Source organism: Hordeum vulgare, chromosome 2H, assembly GCF_904849725.1.
Source record: "Hordeum vulgare subsp. vulgare chromosome 2H, MorexV3_pseudomolecules_assembly, whole genome shotgun sequence".
Classification (NCBI taxonomy): Eukaryota; Viridiplantae; Streptophyta; class Magnoliopsida; order Poales; family Poaceae; genus Hordeum; species Hordeum vulgare.
In genome coordinates, this window is record NC_058519.1 from 656,842,725 (window position 1) to 656,866,568 (window position 23,844).

The 23,844-nt window shown below is 44.2% G+C and overlaps 1 protein-coding gene across 1 annotated transcript; it reads right to left on the reverse strand.

Annotated features, from left to right (window-relative positions):
* Positions 1–20,296: 20,296 nt before the first annotated feature.
* LOC123428938 (cytosolic sulfotransferase 8-like) lies at positions 20,297–21,716 on the reverse strand. The gene is made up of 2 exons (XM_045113029.1): positions 21,175–21,716; positions 20,297–20,903 (listed from the first exon to the last, which is right to left on the reverse strand). The coding sequence occupies exons 1-2, from the start codon at positions 21,714–21,716 to the stop codon at positions 20,405–20,407; spliced, it is 1,041 nt and encodes a 346-aa protein (XP_044968964.1). The 3' UTR covers positions 20,297–20,404.
* Positions 21,717–23,844: the final 2,128 nt, after the last annotated feature.

Sequence of the window (23,844 nt, forward strand, 5' to 3'; positions counted from 1 at the left end):
ATTGTGTTTCCAATCAATACAATTATAGCATGGATAATAAACGATTATCATGAACAAAGAAATATAATAATAACTAAATTATTATTGCCTCTAGGCCATATTTCCAACATTTGTCAGCCCATTATACCTTATTGTACATCCAATAAAGTCACGTGGACACCTTGGGGCATGGTGGGCCCATCCAGTGGGCCCCCAGAACCCATTCGTCACTCCCGGTACACTGCCGGCAATGCCCGAAAAGTTTTCGGAATCCAAACACCAACTTCCTATATATCAATCTTCATTTCCGGACCAATCCGGAAACACTCATGACGTCCGTGATCTCATCCAGGACCCTGAACAACCTTCGGTCACCAACACATATAACTCAACTATACTAAAACATCATCGAACCTTAAGTGTGCAGACCCTGCGCGTTCGAGAACTATGTAGATATGACCCGAGACACTCCTCGGTCAATATCCAATAGCGGGACCTGGATGCCCATATTGTATCCTACATATTCTATGAAGATCTTATCGGTTGAACCTCTGTGCGAGGATTCATATAATCCCGTATATCTTTCCATTTGTCCTTCGGTATGTTACTTGCCTGAGATTTCATCGTCGGTATCCCTATACCTATTTTAATCTCGTTACCGGCAAGTCTCTTTACTCGTTCCGTAATACAAGATCCCGTGACTCACACTTGAGTCACATTGCTTGCAAGGCTTATATGTGATGTTGTATTACCGAGTGGGCCCCGAGATACATCTCTGTCACACGGAGTGACAAATCCCAGTCTTGATCCATGCTAACTCAACGGACACCTTCGGAGATACTTGTAGAGCACCTTTATAGTCACCCAGCAACGTTGTGAAGTTTGATACACACAAGTTATTCCTCCGGTGTCAGTGGAATACTTGACACGTAGAAAACAATAGCAACAAAATGACACGATCACATGCTACGTTTATAATTTGGGTCTTGTCCATCACATGATTCTCCTAATGATGTGATGCCGTTATCAAGTGACAACACTTGTCTATGGTCAGAAAACCTTGACCATCGTTGATCAACGAGCTAGTCAACTAGACGCTTACTAAGGACAGTGTGTTGTCCATGTATCCACACATGTATTTGAGTTTCCAATCAATACAATTATAGCATGGATAATAAACAATTATCAAGAACAAATAAATATAATAATAACTAATTTATTATTGCCTCTAGGGCATATTTCGAACACAAAAAGGCGATATAAGAGCTCGGTCGAGGCAGACTCGACGTTAATGTCCTCCCGAAATTTTCTTCTCCCACGTCTAGTCCAAGCCCCTATAACCGAAGTCCATTAGGCCACATATATCAATTGCCTCGCGCAAAGACTCCATCTGCGACTATCTCTCTCATTTGATCCAATTTTCTCCTCTTTCCGAATAATCTCGTTGAAATCACCAACGCACAACCAAGGCAGGGTACTTTCCCACGTGTTGTGCTGGAGGCATGTTAGCTTCACCATAAAAACAAGAGAGCCACCACTGTTCCTTCAATGGTCCCGAACCCATGCATCCGCATGATACCGTGAAAAGTTCTTTATTTAAATATCGAGAGAATTTTTCCAAAAAATACATATGTTGCCGCTACGGCCAGAACTGACTACACCAAAACTAGAATCAAAACCTAAGGAAAAAGAAAGACCTTCAACCCGAATCTTCCGCAGTTGGGTTTGAACTAAACAAAGAATCGACGACAAACACCTCCTCACGAGATCGCGGAGTTCTCTGACCGTCGTGGGGTCTCCAATCCCGCGACAGTTCCAGCAGAGTGTTTTCATTGGGCCTGGCAGCGCCCCTGCTCGGAGCCCGCCAATAACGCCATCTTGGTGTTCTTCGTCAGTGAAGACTCTTTCTTTGCTTTCTTTAGATCCCTTGAAGACACATATGCCGGTGGAGGCGGCGGTGTAGAAGTAGAGACACTGTCGGATGTCACCCTCGCAACTCCATTCTCAACAACCACCATTGCATGGCTTTCGTCATTAGTGGATGGTGTCGTCTCCATTTAGCCTAGGCGTTCGGGTATTTTGGTTATTTCGGTTCCGGTATTTTGGGTTATGGGTAATTCGGATACTTCAAAATGGGAATCAGATTTTTTTCTGCCAAAAAAGTACCCGAACCCAAATTGCCCAAAATTTTGGTTCAGGTAATTAGGGTACCCAAATAACCCAAAATATTCGGAGCACACATCAAATTTTGGTATGAATAATTTGAGTAGCGTGGGTATTTTGGATAGTCTGACTATTTTAGTTAGTATGGATAACATATCAGTGTAATAATAGCACGAATAATTTGGCTAATATGAATAATTCGGACAGTATGGGTATTTTGGGTTTTTCTGACTCGAACCCGAACCCTAACCTGAAAACCGAATAGCTAGGAAATGAGAACCCAGCCCTAACCCGATACCCGAATTACCCGACAATTCGGGCAATTCGGTTTGGTTTGGGTTCAGGTAGCGGGTTCGGGTACCCAAATGCCCAGGCCTAGTCTCCATGATGTTACCGTCACCCGAGATGTTGCTGCTCGCAGTAAGGGCATCATTCAGGTTGCGCCGTGCCACTGAGTCTTTACCGCATTCAGTGCTTAGAGGTGCATTGGGTTTCATAGGGCTAGTCACATCTTCATCAATTTCTTCTCCCTCGTGAAAACCAGCCTCATGTGATGACCTTTTGCGTGGGGCTCTCTGGTCGCTTGGAGGATTGCCGCCGCGGCCAGTCCTAGATCTACCTCGTCCCCTGGAGCAGTCCCCTCGAGCAGTACGACCAAACTATTGTTCATGAGTCGATTCCCTGTGTTGGGCCAGCATCCAACTTCCAAACTGTCGTTGTTTTGGTTCCCACACACCATCGTCGCATTCTTCATGATTGTGTCCCATCAATCCACATACCTGACAGAAGTAAGGCATCTTCTCATATTTTACTGGGAGTAAACGGCGCCCCTCACCCGTAACATTCAATGACGTGACTCTGGTAAGGTGCTTATTCACCAAAACCCTTGCACGAACTCTGGTGTAGTCACCTTCATAGTAAAGCTTTGGGGCGGGTAGAATTTCCTTCACCCTGCCAATTCGAATGGCTATGACGATGACATAGAATTGATGAGTCAGCCATATGATGACTCGGGCTATCAGCTTGCTGATGAGGAGATGTATGATGTGCCCGAGTAAAAACCTCCTAGCGGGATTGATTCCAAGAAGTCTCTCTTCATGCAATCCTCACAGGACACGCATGAAGATACCGACTCAACGCAGGCTCAACTAGCCGAGGATCATACAGTGCTGATGAGAGTTTGGAAAGTAAGCCCCAGAAAAAGGAGAGGAAGAGATCGCTGAAGAAAGCTTGTGCTACCTACAAACAAGCCAGAGCACAGAGCAGCCAGACGACGGATTTTGCAGAGCGTGCACCCTTAAAAGGTGCGGCCATGTTCCATCTCGTGGGCGAGCCGATCCTACCAGACCGCCGGAGGCCATATCAGGGGATCTCAGGAGACTGCACGACCATGTGCTGTCGACTGAGATAAGCCTACTAGGCTCGATGGATCCAATATATCTAACATACGTGGTTCGTGTGGGAAATATGCCCTAGAGGCAATAATAAATTAGTTATTATTATATTTCTTAGTTCATGATAATCGTTTATTATCCATGCTATAATTGTATTGATTGGAAACACAGTGCATGTGTGGATACATAGACAAAACACTGTCCCTAGTAAGCCTCTAGTTGACTAGCTCGTTTATCAAAGATGGTCAAAGTTTCCTGGCCATAGACAAGTGTTGTCACTTGATAACGGGATCACATCATTAGGAGAATCATGTGATGGACTAGACCCAAACTAATAGACGTAGCATGTTGATCGTGTCATTTTATTGCTACAGTTTTCTGCGTGTCAAGTATTTGTTCCTATGACCATGAGACCATATAACTCACTAACACCGGAGGAATACTTTGTGTGTATCAAACGTCGCAACGTAACTGGGTGACTATAAAGATGCCCTAGAGGTATCTCCGAAGGTGTTCGTTGAGTTAGTATGGATTGAGACTGGGATTTGTCACTCCATGTGACGGAGAGGTATCTCGGGGCCCACTCGGTAATACAACATCACACACAAGCCTTGCAAGAAATGTGACTTAGTGTAAGTTGCGGGATCTTGTATTACGGAACGAGTAAAGAGACTTGCCGGTACACGAGATTGAAATAGGTATACGGATACTGACGATCGAATCTCGGGCAAGTAACATACCGAAGGACAAAGGGAATGACATACGGGATTATATGAATCCTTGGCACTGAGGTTCAAACGATAAGATCTTCGTAGAATATGTAGGATCCAATATGGGCATCCAGGTCCCGCTATTGGATATTGACCGAGGAGTCTCTCGGGTCATGTCTACATAGTTCTCGAACCCGCAGGGTCTGCACACTTAAGGTTCGACGTTGTTTTATGCATATTTGAGTTATATGGTTGGTTACCGAATGTTGTTCGGAGTCCCGGATGAGATCACGGACGTCACGTGGGTTTCCGGAATGGTCCGGAAACGAAGATTGATATATAGGATGACCTCATTTGATTACCGGAAGGTTTTCGGAGTTACCGGGAATGTACCGGGAATGACGAATGGGTTCCGGGAGTTCACCGGGGGGGACAACCCACCCCGGGGAAGCCCATAGGCATTGGGGGTGCCGCACCAGCCCTTAGTGGGCTGGTGGGACAGCCCAAAAGAGCCCTATGCGCATAGGAAGAAAAATCAAAGAGAAAAGAAAAAAAAAGAGGAGGTGGGAAAGGGAAGAAGGACTCCACCTTCCAAACCAAGTAGGACTCGGTTTGGGGGGGAGACCTTCCCCCTTAGGTTCGGCTGACCCCTTGGGAGTCCTTGGACCCCAAGGCAAGGCTCCCCCTTCCTTCTCCTATATATAATGGGGTTTTAGGGCTGATTTGAGACAACTTTGCCACGGCAGCCCGACCACATATCTCCACGGTTTTACCTCTAGATCGCGTTTCTGCGGAGCACGGGCGGAGCCCTGCCGAGACAAGATCATCACCAACCTCTGGAGCGCCGTCACGCTGCCGGAGAACTCTTCTACCTCTCCGTCTCTCTTGCTGGATCAAGAAGGCCGAGATCATCGTCGAGCTGTATGTGTGCTGAACGCGGAGGTGCCGTCCGTTCGGCACTAGATCGTGGGACTGATCGCGGGATAGTTCGCGGGGCGGATCGAGGGACGTGAGGACGTTCCACTACATCAACCGCGTTCACTAACGCTTCTGCTGTACGGTCTACAAGGGTACGTAGATCACACACCCCCTCTCGTAGATGGACATCACCATGATAGGTCTTCGTGCGCGTAGGAATTTTTTTGTTTCCCATGCGACGTTCCCAACAGTGGCATCATGAGCTAGGTTCATGCGTAGATGTCTTCTCGAGTAGAACACAAAAGGTTTTGTGGGCGGTGATGTGCGTTTTGCTTCCCTCCTTAGTCTTTTCTTGATTCCGCGGTATTGTTGGATCGAAGCAGCTCGGACCGACATTACTCGTACGCTTACGAGAGACTGGTTTCATCGCTACGAGTAACTCCGTTGCTCAAAGATGACTGGCGGGTGTTAGTTTCTCCAACTTTAGTTGAATCGGATTTGACCGAGGAGGTCCTTGGATGAGATTAAATAGCAACTCATATATCTCCGTTGTGGTGTTTGCGTAAGTAAGATGCGATCCTACTAGATACCCATGGTCACCACATAAAATATGCAACAACAAAATTAGAGGACGTCTAACTTGTTTTTGCAGGGTATGCTTGTGATGTGATATGGCCAACGATGTGATGTGATATATTGGATGTATGATATGATCATGTTGTAATAGATAATATCGACTTGCACGTCGATGGTACGGCAACCAGCAGGAGCCATAGGGTGTTCTTTATAACTAACGTTTGTGCTTGCAGATGCGTTTAATATTTTGCTAGGATGTAGCTTTAGTAGTAATAGCATGAGTAGCACGACAACCCCGATGGCAACACGTTGATGGAGATCATGGTGTGGCGCCGGTGACAAGAAGATCGTGCCGGTGCTTTGGTGATGGATATCAAGAAGCACATGATGATGGCCATATCATGTCACTTATGAATTGCATGTGATGTTAATCCTTTTATGCACCTTATTTTGCTTAGAACGACGGTAGCATTATGAGGTGATCTCTCACTAAAATTTCAAGACGAAATTGTGTTCTCCCCGACTGTGCACCGTTGCGACAATTCTTTGTTTCGAGACACCACGTGATGATCGGGTGTGATAGACTCAACGTTCACATACAACGGGTGCAAAACAGTTGCACACGCAGAACACTCGGGTTAAGCTTGACGAGCCTAGCATGTGCAGACATGGCCTCGGAACACATGAGACCGAAAGCTCGAGCATGAATCGTATAGTTGATATGATTAGCATAGAGATGCTTACCACTGAAACTATTCTCGACTCACGTGATGATCGGACTTGAGATAGTGGATTTGGATCATGTACCACTCAAATGACTAGAGAGATGTACTTTTTGAGTGGGAGTTCTTAAGTAATATGATTAATTGAACTAATTGTCATGAACATAGTCTAATGGTCTTTGCGAATTACGATGTAGCTTGCGCTATAGCTCTACTGTGTTTTTATATGTTCCTAGAGAAAATTTAGTTGAAAGTTGATAGTAGCAAACTTTGCAGACTAAGTCTGTAAAACCGAGGATTGTCCTCGTTGCTGCGCAGAAGGCTTATGTCCTTAATGCACCACTCGGTGTGCTGCACCTCGAGCGTCGTCTGTGGATGCTGTGAACATCCGACATACACGTTTCTGATGACTACACGATAGTTCAGTGCAAAATACTTAATGGCTTAGAAGCAAGGCGCCAAAAACGTTTTAAAACGTCATGGAACATAAGTGATGTTCTAAAGAGATGAAATTGTGATTTCATGCTTGTGCCCTTGTTAAGAGGTACGAGACCTCCAACAAGATTCTTTGTCCACAAAGTAAAGGAGAAAAGCTCAATCGTTGAGCGTATGCTCAGATTGTCTGAGTACGACAATCACTTGAATCAAGTAGGAGTTAATCTTCCAGATGAGATAGTGATGGTTCTCCAAAGTCACTGCCACCAAGCTGTGAGAGCTTCGTGATGAACTATAACATATCAAGGATAGATACAATGATCCTTGAGTGATTCGCGATGTTTGACACTGCGAAAGTAGAAATCAAAAAGGAGCATCAATAGTTGATGGTTAGTAAAACCACTAAGTTTCAAGAAAAGGCAAGGGCTAGAAGGGATACTTCGTGAAACGACAAAACCGTTGCTGCACTAATGAAGAGACCCAAGATTAAACCCAAACCCGAGACTAAGTGCTTCTGTAATGAGGGGAACAGTCACTGAGGCAGAGCAACTCTAGATACTTGGTAGATAAGAAGGCTGACAAAAGTCGAAAGAAGTATATTTGATATACATGATATTGATGTGTACTTTACTAGTACTCCTAGTAGCATGAGGGTATTGGATACCAGTTCGATTGCTAAGTGATTAGTAACACGAAATGAAAGCTACGACATAAACGGAGACTAGCTAAAGGCAAGGTGACGATACGTATTGGAAGTGTTTCCAAGGTTGATATGATCAAACGTCGCACGCTCCCTCTACCATCGGGATTGGTGTTAAACCTAAATAATTGTTATTTGGTGCTTGCGTTAAGCATGAACATGATTGGATCGTGTTTATTGCAATACGATTATTCATTTAAAGAGAATAATGGTTACTCTATTTGCTTGAATAATCACCTTCAATGGTTTATTGAATCTCGATCATAGTGATACACATGTTCATAATATTGGTGCCAAAAGGGATACGAGGAGATGATGGTAGTACCACTTACTTGTGGCACTGCCGCTTGAGTCATGTTGGTATAAATTACATGAAGAGGCTCCATGCTGATGGATCTTTATACTCACTTGATTTCGAATCACTAGTGACATGCAAATCATACCACATGAGCAAGGCCTTGTTTTCATTGAGATGAAACAAGATAGTAACTTGTTGGAAGTGATACATTTTGATGTATGCAGTCCAATGGGTGCTGAGGCACGCAGTGGATATCATTGTGTTCTTACTTCAATGACGATTTGAGTAGATACAAGAGTATTTATTTAATGAATCACAAGTGTGAAATATTGAAAAGTTCAATTCTGTTCCAGAGTGAAGTTCGTCGTAACAAGAGGATAAACTGTCTACGATATGATCATAGAAATGAATATCTGAGTTACGAGTTTTGGTACACAGTTAAGACAATGTGGAAATTGTTTCGCAGTTCATGCCACCTGGAACGTCATAGTGTGATGATGTGTCTGAACGTCATAGCCACGCACTATTTGGTATGGTGCATGCTATGATGTCTCTTATCGAAATACCACTATCGTTTATGGGTTATGCATTAGAGACAACCGCATTCACTTTAAATAGGGCACCGCGTATTTCCGGTGAGATGACACAGTATAGACTAAGGTTTAGAGAAATCTAAACTGTCGTTTCTTGAAAGTTTGGGGCTTCGGCACTTATGTGAAAAAGTTTCAGTCTGATAAGCTCGAACCCAAAGCGGATAAATGCATCTTCATAGGATATCCAAAACAGTTGGGTACATCTCCTATCTCAGATCCGAAAGCAAAGTCTTTGTTTCTAGAAACGGATCCTTTCTCGAGGAAAGGTTTCTCTCGAAAGAATTGAGTGGGAGGGTGGTAGAACTTGATGAGGTTATTGAACCATCACTTTGACCAGTGTGTAGCAGGGTGCAGGAAGTTGTTCCTGTGGCGCCTACACCAATTGAAGTGAAAGCTGATGATGGTGATCATCGAGCATCCGATCAAGTTACTACAAGCCTCGTAGGTTGACAAGGTCGCGTACTACTGCAGAGTGGTACGGTAACCCTGTCTTGGAGGTCATGTTGTTGAGCAACAGTGAACCTACGAGTTATGGAGAAAGCGATGGTGGGCCCAGATTCCGACAAATGGCTGGAAGCCATGAAATCTGAGAGAGGATCCATGTATGAAAACAAAGTGTAGACTTTGGAAGAATTACTTGATGGTCATAGGACTATTGAGTAAAATGGATCTTTAAAAGAAGACAGACGATGATGGTGATAAGTCACTATTAAGAAAAGCTCGACTTGTCGCAAAGATGTTTTTGACAATATCAAACAGTTGACTATGATGAGACTTTCTCACTCGTAGCGATGCTAAAGGTCTGTTAGAGTTATGTTAGTTGTTGATGCATTATTTATGAAATATTGCACGTAGGATGTCAAAACATTGTTTCCTCGACGGTTTCCTTGAGCAAACATTGTATGTGATACAACCAGAAGGTTTTGTCGATCCTAAAAGATACTAGCAAGTATGCAAGCTCCACTGATCCTTCAATGGACTGGTGCAAGCATCTCAGAGTTGGAATATACACTTTGATGAGATGATCAAAGATTTGGGTTTGTACAAGGTTTATGAGAAACTTGTATTTCCAAAGAAGTGAGTGGGAGCACTATAGAATTTCTGATAAGTATATGTGGTTGACATATTGTGGATCAGAAGTAATGTAGAATTTCTGTAAAGCATACAAGGTTGTTTGAAAGGAGTTTTCAAAGGAATACCTGGATTGAGCTACTTAAACGTTGAGCATCAAAGATCTATGGAGATAGATCGAAAGCGCTTAATGGAAGTTTCAACAAGATGCATGCCTTGACAAGTTTTTGAAGGAGTTCAAAATAGATCAGCAAAGAAGGAGTTCTTGGTTGCGTCGTAAGGTGTGAATTTGAGTAAGACTCAAAACCCGACCACGGCAGAATAAAGAGAATAGACGAAGGTCGTCTTCTATGCCTTAGCCGTAGACTCTAAAGTATGCCATGCTGAGTACCTCACCTGATGTGTGCCTTGCAGCAAGTCAGTTAAGAGGTACACAGAGTGATCCAGGATTGAATCACTGATCAACGGTCAAAGTTATCCTTAGTAACTAAATGGACTAAGGAATTTTTCTCGATTATGGAGGTGGTTAAAGAGTTCGTCGTAAAGGGTTACGTCGATGCAAGCTTTGACACTAATCCGAATGACTATGAGTAGTGAAACGGATTCGTATAGTAGAGTAGATATTTGGAGTATTCCCGAATAGCACGTAGTAGCAGCATCTATAAGATGACATAAAGATTTGTAAAGAACACACGGATCTGAAAGTTTCAGAACCGTTGACTAAAACCTCTCTCATGAGCAAGACGTGACCAGACCCCAGAACTATATGGGTGTTGGATTCGTTGAAATCACATGGTGATGTGAACTAAATTATTGACTCTAGTGCAAGTGGGAGACTGTTGGAAATATGCCCTAGAGGCAATAATAAATTAGTTATTATTATATTTCTTAGTTCATGATAATCGTTTATTTTCCATGCTATAATTGTATTGATTGGAAACACAGTGCATGTGTGGATACATAGACAAAACACTGTCCCTAGTAAGCCTCTAGTTGACTAGCTCGTTGATCAAAGATGGTCAAAGTTTCCTGGCCATAGACAAGTGTTGTCACTTGATAACGGGATCACATCATTAGGAGAATCATGTGATGGATTAGACCCAAACTAATAGACGTAGCATGTCGATCGTGTCATTTTATTGCTACTGTTTTCTGCGTGTCAAGTATTTGTTCCTATGACCATGAGATCATATAACTCACTAACACCGGAGGAATACTTTGTGTGTATCAAACGTCGCAACGTAACTAGGTGACTATAAAGATGCCCTACAGGTATCTTCGAAGGTGTTCGTTGAGTTAATATGGATTGAGACTGGGATTTGTCACTCCGTGTGACGGAGAGGTATCTCGGGGCCCACTCGGTAATAAAACATCACACACAAGCCTTGCAAGCAATGTGACTTAGTGTAAGTTGCGGGATCTTGTATTACGGAATGAGTAAAGAGACTTGCCGGTAAATGAGATTGAAATAGGTATACGGATACTGATGATCGAATCTGGGGCAAGTAACATATCGAAGGACAAAGGGAATGACATACGGGATTATATGAATCCTTGGCACTGAGGTTCAAACGATAAGATCTTCGTAGAATATGTAGGATACAATATGGGCATCCAGGTCCCGCTATTGGATATTGACCGAGGAGTCTCTCGGGTCATGTCTACATAGTTCTCGAACCCGCAGGGTCTGCACACTTAAGGTTCGACGTTGTTTTATGCGTATTTGAGTTATATGGTTGGTTACCGAATGTTGTTCGGAGTCCCGGATGAGATCACGGACGTCACGAGGGTTTCCGGAATGGTCCGGAAATGAAGATTGATATATAGGATTACCTCATTTGATTACCGGAAGGTTTTCGGAGTTACCGGGAATGTACCGGGAATGACGAATGGGTTCCGGGAGTTCACCGGGGGGCAACCCACCCCGGGGAAGCCCATAGGCATTGGGGGTGCCGCACCAGCCCTTAGTGGGCTGGTGGGACAGCCCAAAAGAGCCCTATGCGCATAGGAAGAAAAATCAAAGAGAAAAAAAAGAGGAGGTGGGAAAGGGAAGAAGGACTCCACCTTCCAAACCAAGTAGGACTCGGTTTGGGGGGGGGACCTTCCCCCTTAGGTTCGGCCGACCCCTTGGGAGTCCTTGGACCCCAAGGCAAGGCTCCCCCTTCCTCCTCCTATATATAGTGGGGTTTTAGGGCTGATTTGAGACAACTTTGCCACGGCAGCCCGACCACATATCTCCACGGTTTTACCTCTAGATCGCGTTTCTGCGGAGCTCGGGCGGAGCCCTGCTGAGACAAGATCATCACCAACCTCCGGAGCACCGTCACGCTGCCGGAGAACTCTTCTACCTCTCCGTCTCTCTTGCTGGATCAAGAAGGCCGAGATCATCGTCGAGCTGTACGTGTGCTGAACGCGGAGGTGCCGTCCGTTCGGCACTAGATCGTGGGACTGATCGCGGGATAGTTCGCGGGGCGGATCGAGGGACGTGAGGATGTTCCACTACATCAACCGCGTTCACTAACACTTCTATTGTACGGTCTACAAGGGTACGTAGATCACACACCCCCTCTCATAGATGGACATCACCATGATAGGTCTTCGTGCGCGTAGGAATTTTTTTGTTTCCCATGCGACGTTCCCAACAGGTCGTGTGCCTGAGGGGAAGTATTAGGTCGGCAAACGGCCCGCGGAGGTTTTCTTCCTGCGTTTTGACCATATCTTCGAGATGTTTCTGACAAGGTGGCTCAATTTTACAGTCTTTCTCTTTTTTGTGCTACATATGAACTCCATCGAGATGAGAAAAAAAGTCTCGCAGTTCTATGTGGAGGATTCATACTACATGCACGAGTCCTTCCTGAGTGACGGCGACTTTGAGCGTAAAACGGCTAGGAAGTACCTTTAAAACTTCATGATAAGGAATAAGGACCAGGAAATTGTCCTCCTCCCTTATCATCCAAAGTAAGTGAGTGTCGGACAACCCTTTAGTACATTTTAATCATTCCTTCTCGCCCAAATGGAGAGTATTTTGAGGTGTTTTTTAACCACAACAACGGATGTGCCATCGTTATCGTTCTTTACCCTCGAGTCACCCATGCCGTGTATTTGGACCCTACCAGAAACTACGAGAAGAAGGACTACACCCACATAATGAATATTCTAGATGATGCTCTCCACGGCTTCAGCATGAGGGGTGGCCACGTGTAGATCAGGAAACAAAGGAACCACAAGCCGGGTTTCAGGCATAAAACTAAATTCTGCTGCATCCATGTCCCGAAACCAAGCATGAACGATGGATTCTACCTCCTCCGTCTCATGATGGAGTAACAGAAGGGATCACCAACAGATTCGCATGACAACCAGAAGCGATGATCATATCCGCAAATGGGTAGATTGTCAAGATGAAGCGGATTATAAACTTAGAGATGACTTCTTTTACCTCCGAAGGGACATTGTGATGATCATCATGAAAGAAGTCATCGAAGAGAAGGCGATGTTCCAGCACGGCCCTATATCGCGAGCTGACGTCCGAACTCGCATCGGCATGAAACGACAGGACATCACGTCGTTCAAGAAGCTAGATTGCATCCTCGATGATATGGATGGATGGAAATTCTAGTGATTTAGGATGCCGATGATATTGATATATGTCGGATGAACTTGTATAATTTCTGTAGCGATGAAACTTTTTGATGTCCACGGCCCCTGCCGAACTTGCGTAACGCTACTTTGTTAGTTTGGGTACGATGACGTGCGTACCTCTAGTTATTTAGTTTGCGTAAGATGAAACCGCGTTCATTATTTATGTTTACTACATGTTGCATCTATTTGCATACCCTTTCTCTTCGTGTTGCTCAAGTATATTTTATTGCATATGATTGTACATTCTCTTTTTGAAGATGCATCTCTAACAGGTACCTAGAACCTTGATGACGAAGAAGCAGTTCTATGTCATGTACATAAGAAAGGTTCTGAGAGTGTACGCCGAGTGGCACGAGTGTCAGGCGCAAGTGGAGCGGTTATAAAGCGCCAACCATAAAGGCTTTAAAAGCAGACAAGGAGCAGAAACTAGTTACTTGAGGTTCATGCTAGTGCGAGAGAGGAATCATAACCGCCGCCTCATGTACTTTATAGTTTTGCTCTCACTCATAGTGATAGATCTTCTTGTGTATGTCATTTTTACTACAACAAATGTGATAATCTCTAAAGCACATTTTGTGACGATTCAATGAAAAAACGTAGAGAATCATCTTAATTTCACAAATTGTGACGTTTTTTCATTGAATCGTCACAGAATGAGCACCATTTCTTAATTAGATGGATGACGATGTAGTTGCAACTATTCAAGGCATGTCATAACTTGTATTGCTATTTCGAGATGATGACGCGAGACATCATTTTGTGTTGGATGATGATTACGATGATGACATGATCGATTTGATGAGACTATTTGTATGCGTATGATATGATGAGGTTTGTATGTGTATGATATGCTAGAGACTATTGTATAAAACCCTAAACAAACTTCAGCAGCACAAAATATGGAGTAGAAAAAAATTCAGAAACTAATAACACTATCACGAGTATGGCATTAGCAGTAGGGAGGTTCTGGCAGTAGCGCTTTCTGTACAAGGGCGCTATAGCTATTTAGCAACAGCGTGCTTTGCAACAGATACTACTGCTACCCCTAGATATAAGTAGCGCGGGTGGACACGCGCTACTGCTAAAGGTTAGTTGTAGTGTCATATGAGTAGTGCGGCTGCCCACGCTACTGATAAGCATATGACCCACGCTACTGCTAGGCTTTTCCCTAGTAGTGTACCTTGCTAGATAGGATCCAAAACACTCTCATATTTATGAAGATATAATAGGTTCAGATCTGAAATCATCGCACTCGACCCTAGTGCAAAACATTAAGCATAGAAAAATCATAGTAACTACAATCTCAGAACATAATGCATACTAGGTATTAAGCCCTATCAAAATGTCTCGATTACATGATAAATCTCCTCCAATACCATCACCGTCCACCAGGCCTAGAAAGAATTACCCTCTACCGGTGGTGGGCATCATGAAATTGTTGATGAAGAATGGTTGGTGATGACGATGGTGACGAATCCCCCCTCTGGAGCTCTAAATGGACTCCAGATTAGCCCTCCCGAGGAAGAACAAGAAGTGGCCGCAGCTCCATCTCGTAAACTGTGATGAAAACTTCTCTATTTTTTTCTCGGAGAATAAGAGGTTACAGGTTTGGAATTAAGGTGAGTGGAGCCACGTGGGCCCCATAAGGCATCAGGGTAAGCCCTAGGGGGTTGGGCGCGCTCAGTTGCTTTGTGAACAAATAGTGGCCCCCTCCGATGGATCTTCGTTCTAGTATTTTTTTTTTTTAAAAAAACTTCAAAATTTTGTGTTCAATTTTGAGAACTTTTATTTTTATATAAAAACAACACCATGATAGTTCTGTTGAAAATAGCGCCAGCCCGGATTAGTTTTATTCATCTCAAGAAAATTAAAGTCCAAAACAAAAACAACAATGTTTGAAAAGGTAGATACGTATCATAATCTGACTAGAATTATACTTTAGCATCTGTCGTCTTAGGCGCGTACTAGTGGGGAATCCGAACTCCCCGGGAAATCTTTAGTCCCATCGATTCCAACGACCGCTACTTACGTGTTGCCCTTCTTTTAGTTTACTCTTGCTCTTTATTTCAGTGTTAGCAGCAACCGCTCAACATTTTAAACTTCCGTTTCCGCTTCACTTTAGATTGCAACTAACTTGCAGGAGTATAATCTAATTTAGTACAAGAGACAAACTCCAATTCATGTGCTCTCTTTGGGATAGTTAATCTTACTTCAAAAACATTACAACTCAATCATGTGCACTTGCACGACGTCAGAAAGTAAGAGATTAATGCTTATGAAATACTCATTTTTCTGCTACTAAATGGAAATAAATCACTGCTTGATTGGTTGAATTCTCTAGTCAATGGAGCAATACTCCAGACACAAAATATTTGTTAACTAGAGATAACTTAATGTGGAAGTAACTATTAGAAATGAAGCGGGAAGCAAATATTATTGCGTGGAAGATACTCAATGTATTTGTTTCCATCATGGTTTCTTAGACCCTGTTTGTTTCATAAGTCCTAGGACTTTTTTAAGTCCCAACTTATGAGTCATAAGTCCCTACCTGTTTGTTTACAGGTACTTATAAGTCCCGAGTCCCTACCTGTTTGTTTACAGTGACTTATAAGTCCATGTTGCACCTAATAAAATACACTTGTTCACATAATCCTTGTTCATACAAATGAATTGCAGAATAGTGACAACCGAAATAACAATTGTTCATAACACTTGTTCATACAAACGAATTAACACTTGTTCATAAGAACCAAAATAAGAGAGAGTACATAACAACCGAGATAACAGAAATTACATAAGCAAAGAACACTTCTTCATATCATTGTTGTTTCAAGGACCACAACCCATCAGCGACCCAAGCTCTGAATTGATTCATAGCAGCACTGTCCATCTCATTTGTTGAATCATTTGTTGTGGTCGTTGGCATAGACAATGGTACATAATTTTCATCTTGATCACACAAGTCGAAATCTATATCGGCGAGTTGACTTTGTCTAATAAAATTGTGCAGTGCAATGCAAGCCACAATTATTTTGCTATGTTTCTGTTGTGGATAAGTAGGCAAGTGAAACAAAATCCTCCACTTGTTCTTCAGGACTCCAAAACACCTCTCGATGACATTTCTAAGTGAAGAATGGGTGAAATTGAAGTGTTCCTTTTTCCTCTAGGCATTGTGCCATCACGGTACTCCTGGAAATGATAGGTTAAACCCTTGCATGGTGAAAGATAACCCGGTCTATTTGGGTACCCTGAGTCCACAAGATAGAACTTATTAGGTGGAGGTTTTGGAAACTTGTCACCAAATCTGGATCGGGCATCATTGAAGACCCTCATGTCATGCACTGATCCTGGCCAACCAGCTAGGACAAATGTGAATCTCATATCAAAGTCACACACACACATCACATTCTGACTCTTCTCCTTATGTCTATTCCTATGCTGGGCAGCAGTGGCAACCGGTACCACAACTTGTATGTGTGTACCATCTATTGCACCAATGCAATTATCCATAAACGGTGCATACTTTCCAGATATTAATTTTAAATGCACAGTCCTTAATTGACGATCTATTGGCCTGATGATATCTTTTGCAAGCTTGATTAGATATGCCAAAACCTTATCAAACTTTCTTACAATTGTCTCCAATGACCTAACAAATCTGTTTTCTGCTTGTCTTACAGATTGAGGGGAACCTACTATCCACAGAAACAGGCCTAGAGACTCAACTGATGACATTTTTTAGTGGACTTCAAACCATAGGAATCAACAAGCACACTATGCAATTTCTCAAACACTGGTCTGTGAATTCTAAACATGTTGTAACAGGCCGTTTCGTTGCGTAGTGTTGTCATAACCCAATCATGCCCAGACTCTATTGGTACTCTTCTAGGTCCTTTGTTACAGTAAGAGTCCACGTGGTACATACCAATCATGCAGGCCATCTGCATCATTCTTCTCTTTCTTTTTTGGTGCATGAACAACATCAGTGCTTCGTCATCACTGTTGCTCCCATCATCACTGTTGCTCCCATCATCACTTCTTATTCCATAACCACTGCTGTCATCATCCTGAAACATGCAAACATTAGTACAACTTCTTCATCATGCACCACCTCTTGAACTTGAAAACATTAGTACGTGAAAATTAAACACATTAACATGCAATGGTCATTTAACAAGGTCACACAGCACAGGTCCATTACATAGTTCTATTAAAAAGGACAATCAAGATAACTAGTACACTAGTACAACTTCTTCATCATGCACCACCTCTTCAACCAAGTCAGCCTAGCCTCATTAGTTGAAATGTTCTCAAATATGACTCTGTTTGCCTCATCTGCAAAAAGTTGAGTCGCCATGAAGTACTCAACACTTGTTTCTTCTGCACCACATTGAACTGCCAACAGTTGACAATGAGTAATGGATTCCTTAGTGTTGTTTGATTTCTTCTCTCTTGCCTTGTCCTTTGCTTCCTGCCTTTTGTTTGCATATTCAGTCATCATGTCAGAAGTGTTATCACTGTTAATAGTATTGATGAGCCCTGTCATTAGTTTCACCATTGGGCTCTTGTGTTTCTTTCCTGGGCTTGAAGCTGACTATTCACCGCCGCTGCTCCCCCTCTTCTTGCTGGTGGTGCTCATTGGACTCTGCTCATTTTCATCATCGGCAACATCATATTCTTCTTCTTCATCTTCATCTAAGGGCACATAAGCTGATGATCCATCAACTGCCACACCTTGAAATAGTTCTATTAGCATATCCAAATACTCAGGATTGTCACCCTTGAATTTTCTGACATCTGGTCTCTCCTGCATCATTAGTTAGATAATTAGGACAAGGCTGAATAATGTAAACAAGTGTGAGCAATTCAGATGTAATTTGAAGAATAATGTATGTACCTTAATTATTTTTTTCCACCACTCATTTGATGCGGTTATAGCTCCATCTCCAGTTCGGCCACAACCAGTTTGCTGCCCCAACCACACCCAAGCAGTATAGTAGCTCTTGAGTCTAGCAATGCAATTTTTGAATTGCTTGGTACTATGCAGGGGACCCGCACGTTGATAATTTTTTTTCTTCATGTTATTGTATGCTCTACTTGTCCAAACACCATTCACACAGTGCCCATCCCTAGCTTCCTCACAGGCGATGTTAAAAAATATAGTAATATGCGTGTCTGTCCAATCGGCCTTTGCAATAGTTTTCTAAACAAAAATAACAAGTACACAATTCAAACAAAAATAACAACTAGACATTTCAAACAAAAAATAACAAGTTCACACAATTAGTTAGCACAAAAAGAAGATGAATTTGAATGCTGATACAAAAAAAAGAACTATATACACAATTTAAAAATTTACCTCTCCAAAACCATTGTTGTCATCTTCATCTTCAAAGCCTTCATTCTCGTCGACATTTTCTGAAGACGCAGCAGTTGACGACATACGTTGCTTCCCCGCAGTTTTTCCTCTACTGCCGATCGATGAGGACCCATTGGCTCGACCTACGACGCGTCCGGTGACCTGCGACACGGTCCTCCCATGGCCTATGACGCCTCCCTCAATGGCAGCTGCGCCCGGGGCGACGAACGGACGCAGGTGAGAGCCGGCTCGACCTCCGATGTTCAGAGACCGGCTGCGACCTCCGCCCTGGGGAACGGGCCTACCACGACCAGGTCCGATCGAAGGAAGGCCATGACCGGTCGACTGGTCGAAGAGGAGTTGCTGGTATGAGCCCAACTCCGGGAAGTCGTCGATGTTGCTGTTGAGATCCAAGAAACGCCCGAAACCCATTCCCCTCCCGAGATTTCCACCGGCGGATGAGAACTGGAGAATAAAGGCATCTGCTCCTCCTCCTCATCAGCCATGGTACGGTGACCTGGGACGCGGGGATCGTCATCAGCCATGGCGCGGTAACCTGCAGTCAACATGGATTGTCATCAGGCAAATGTCAACAGGAAACTGGACAATTTTCAGTTCAACAGCCAAAATGTCATCAGTTCCATCTTTTTTAGTTATTATACAAGGAAACGCAGCAAACTTGGCACGCAGCACACACCCAACAATACTACTGCTGAATTCTGAAGCCACCACTACCGAGGGAACCAGCAACATGCACGAACCATGCGGACTGCTGGAGTACCAGTACATGAACCATGCGGACCAGAAAGCTCCAGCGATGCAGAAACGGGGCGGCGGGGGGGGGGGGGGGGGGGGACGAACCGAGGCACAAAACGGGACGACGGGGCGGCGACAAGGTGGGGCGGCGACGGGGCGGGGCGGCGACGGGGCGGTGGGGCGGCGGTGATTGGGGCCTGCGAGCGATGCGGGGTAGGGCGGTGCGGCGGCGGCCACTGGGCGGATCGATGCGGGACTTTTTTCATGGGCTAACGAGCAATAAGTCCCAATAAGCTCCTCCCACAGAGTCTTATTTGATAAGTCCCAAATCACCATAATAAGTCCCAATAAGTCCCTTGTGTTTGGTTTAGGTGGGACTTATAGGGACTTTTTTATGTCCCAAAACCAATAAGTCTCTGGAAACAAACACCCTCTTAATTTGGGATGAATAAATTAACAATCTAGCTAAATGGATATCACCGTGGACTGAGACTTTGTTATGCCTCAGCCGATGCTATGTTCATGAGAGTTTACATTGAGATTAGTGCATTTATTTCTTTATTTCATGTCATGTTACTTGAGTAAGATTTGGGTAAGTGTTAAGTCTTAGTTGAGTGAGACCTAGCCGGACCGATCAATTAAGATAGAATAGAGAGGTTAGCTAGAAAGACTACTACAGGAATCAGGTACCGTAAGCATGTAATTCGTGGAGGAAATAAACAACCCAGCGCATGATCCCCTTCGTACTAGATCAGACGAGCAGCATGGTTTTTATCCGGTCGCTAGTGCTTTCCTAGAAAAATTGCACTCCCTCCGTTACGGTTTAGAAGATGTGCTTGAAAATTCTGTAAAACCTAGATGATTATTGATTGGGTATGAGATTGGTTGAAAATTAGCATCCACATTATGCATGCATATAGAAGCGGTATAACCGAGTACTAATTAGCTGCTAGAAGTAAATGCAATGCGCCTTAAACCTTTTCTATTATGGAAATGCACGTAAATTTAACAGTGCCTTCTTCTGTGACAAATGTAGTATAAATATGCGATTTTATTACAAATATCTAGGTGTTGTATTCCACCCGATCGATTCAAGAGCTGAAAGACAATCCTGACCCACGTAGCTTGTACTCGAAAATGTCGTCCAATCGCTGCGCCATCTCTGGTGTCATATGGTTCACCCAGTCTCCGGTCGCCCCTTTCCTGAAGTAGGATTTATGCTGGAACTTGTAAAACAGACCGGAAGCGCCCGTCTTGTTCACCTGCAGGCCTTTCATTGTGTCGATGCTGCACAATTTAACGATGTCTGCCGGCAGCCCTGCCACTTCGTCGACGGCCGAGAATGGCACCCCGAGGAACCCCGCCAGCTTCATGACACTCTCAACTGGATTGAGAAGCATCTCCTCGTACCTCAAGAACAAAACTCTCTCCGGACTAGCTTTGCTTGCTCTCCAGTAGCCGAGAACATGGTCCCAGATGGGACCATCTGGGCTCTTACCCTCGCAGACACTCTCGAACATGTCGGAGAAGTCACATGGGTGTATGGTATTGCCAAAGTGCCACATGGACACTAACATATCCTTGGGTTCCCTGCACGTGGTTGTTTAACCAAATCATTTCCATCTGCTCTCCAAAGTAACGCCCCTTATAATTTTGACGCCAATTTCGACAGCAAATGTCTATAAAATCCGTATGTAATGTCTAGTAAAACATCTAAAAATACTTATATTTAGAAATGAAGGGATTACGTAGATGGAGAAAACAAGGTAACGTAAATTTGGTAAATGAACATGCATATATGCTCATACTGGACCGTAACATAGATTTGGCAAATGATGGTGAAGAAAAGCAAACGCTCTACCTGCAGATGTAGACGACCTTAAGGTTGGGGTCGACGGCAACGGAGGCCGGCAGCAGGGAGTGGTGCATGTGCGTGTTCATGAGTCTAGGCGACGGCAAAGCCTCCAGCTTGGCGTCCTGCCCTGCACTGAAGAGGTCATCAATGAAGGGGACACACTCGTGTGGGTTGAGGCGGAGGAGCGGGTGGTCGCCGGCGGTGGGCGGGTACGCCGCCCGCGCCATGATGGCGAAAGACAAGGCCTTGAGCCACGTTGTCCCGCACTTGGGTGGGCTCGCGAGGAGCACGTCGCCGGGCCGCGGGGTGAAGCTCCGCTGGAAAGAGAGGACCCCGGGGAGCCTCTCGTGGATCACCCAAGCGCCCTGATATTGGTGGTGCACAAAGCGGCCTAGGAACGCGATGGTCGGTAAGGTGGAGATGATGTGCCCGCACTCTTCTGGCGGGGTGATGTGGTTGTCGTCTTCGGGGCCGGCGACGTCCTTGAACGGGACGGGGCCTACCAGGAAGCAAGATGCGCTAGGAGTTGGAGTGGTCATGGTGGACATGTGGGCAATACGCGCGTCAGTCTCTCCTAGGAGCTGATGAGGATGGCTCTCCCATTCATGGCAACTAAATAGTACTTAGTGGATTTTCCAATGAGAGCGGCGTTTCGGCTCTCGGGTGCATCTACACCTCCCACGAAAAAAATCAAACAAATACTAAAAAAATTAAATAAAATTCAATTTTTTTGTGTGGTAGATAATTAGATGCGTGAGGCCCGCTTCAATTTTGAGTTCGTTTGGACATCTGAGGCGCTCTCAGCAAAAAGCACAAAATCTAGGTCTGTGAAAAAGGTTAACTGTTTATAATTTTTTTGATCCGATTTATCTTTTTTACTAAGAGCTGCTTAGATGTTCAAATAATATGAAATTTAAAACGGACCTTACGCATCAAATTGTCTACTACATAAAAAAAATTGGATTTTTTTGAATTTTTTAATATTTTTTTTTCGTGAGCGGGGATCATCTGAGCCCGTGCTGAGAAGATGATTTTCGATTTCCCAATAGTACTTCTTCCTTGCCATCTTATATGCAGCGAAACCCGGAAATGATAGTCATAATACGGAGTAAAGCTAAGACGTGTGTTTCGTTCGTTTTTTGTCCGTTTAAGGGTGACAATGCGGTCATGTCTGTTCGGAGTTGTGGATGCGGTGGCCATGCATCCAACGCGCGACTACATTTCGGCCGCATCTGGTCTGCAATGCAAAATATGAAAAGACCAAAGGACTTTGCATATATAGTTCATGCGAGCGTCTTCGTCAGTTCATCATGTCGGTCGGCAACAAAGCCAACATCCTACAAAATGGTCACCCTTGTTTCAAGTCGGCAACACAGCTAGCGTCCGGCACACTAGCCAGCCTTCAGAAAATGGATAAGTTTTTAGGGCCAACAACAAAGCCAGCGGCCGACACACTTGCCGGCCTTCAGAAGAGGACAAGTTTTTGGGACCGACAACAAAGCCAACGGCCGGCACACTAGCCATCCTTAAAAAAATGGACAAGTTTTTAGGACCAACAACAAAGCCAGGGACCGACACACTAGCCATCCTTCAAAAAATGGACAAGTATAGGGTCAACAACAAAGCCAGCGGCCGCTAGTCGCCAGCCTTCAAAATGGACAACGGTCATGGCCGAGGTCTCACCTAGTTCAGGCCGTTGCGAGTGAACATCTCCTTCTGTTGGTTCGCCAACCAAGCTTTCCTCTTCGGTGACATGTTGTTCTTGTCGATGCTCACGAAGGCGAGTGCCAACTCTTTTGCTTTGGACTCGGCATTGGTGGCCTCGATCTCAAGCTTCTTGAGCTGAGAGGACTCCTCAAAGTCAATCTTCCTCCTCTTCACGGCCTCCTCCATCTCAAACTTCTTCATTCGAAGATTCAGGTAGATCTTCATAGGCACCTCCTTTTCTTTGCTCCTACTCTATTCCCTCACCTTCTTTTCGCTCATCATGTTCTCCAATGTTCCTTGCAAGGATATAGAAGCTGCATCACGCTTCTCATTGGCCTTTGAACTTGTCTTCCCCCTCAGCCTCTTGAGCAAATCTCCTTCGTCAGCCACGACCACCTTCCCTCATTTCTTCTTATGGATGGCATATTGGTCTTTGAACTTTGGGCAATCTGTGATGAGCGTCCAACAATGCGTGATAGTAAAAGTCTTGTTTTTGTGTCGGGCCTTGATGGCTTTCAAAGATTGGAATGCATACACAACCAAAGATGGGGCCATAATACACCAAAGACATAAATTGCATGGCGACATGAATGGAGACATGATGAAAATACGAAAGGTTCATACCAAGTCGCCAATGCCTAGTCTACTCACGGGATGGGCTTTGAACGCTATCAAGTGCGTGACAATATTTGTTGCACTCTTGTTGTATCAACACCTATCTTTTTTGGATTGAATTGATGTCGCGGGTGCTTGCAAAGGTAGGGAGGAAACTTCCTTCTCTAACGAAAAGTGGTGTGAACTCTACTCCAGAAGACAAAACTTTTTTGCTCGGCACCTTCTATAGGATCTTGGCCTATCTGCATACAACTTTTGCAAATCAATTTGTCCTCCAATTGAGTGTATGATCTAGCGTGAATAATTTGCCTCTTCTTTTGTGCCTCGACACTTTGGGTGAGCTCGTCGATGAAC

Bases quoted from the DNA above. Each gene is read 5' to 3' on its own strand.
- LOC123428938 (XM_045113029.1), bottom strand. From the start codon at position 21,716: ATGTCCACCATGACCACTCCAACTCCTAGCGCATCTTGCTTCCTGGTA. The intron at 20,904-21,174 runs GTAGAGCGTTTG...AACCACGTGCAG, and splicing joins AAGGTCGTCTACATCTGCAG to GGAACCCAAGGATATGTTAG.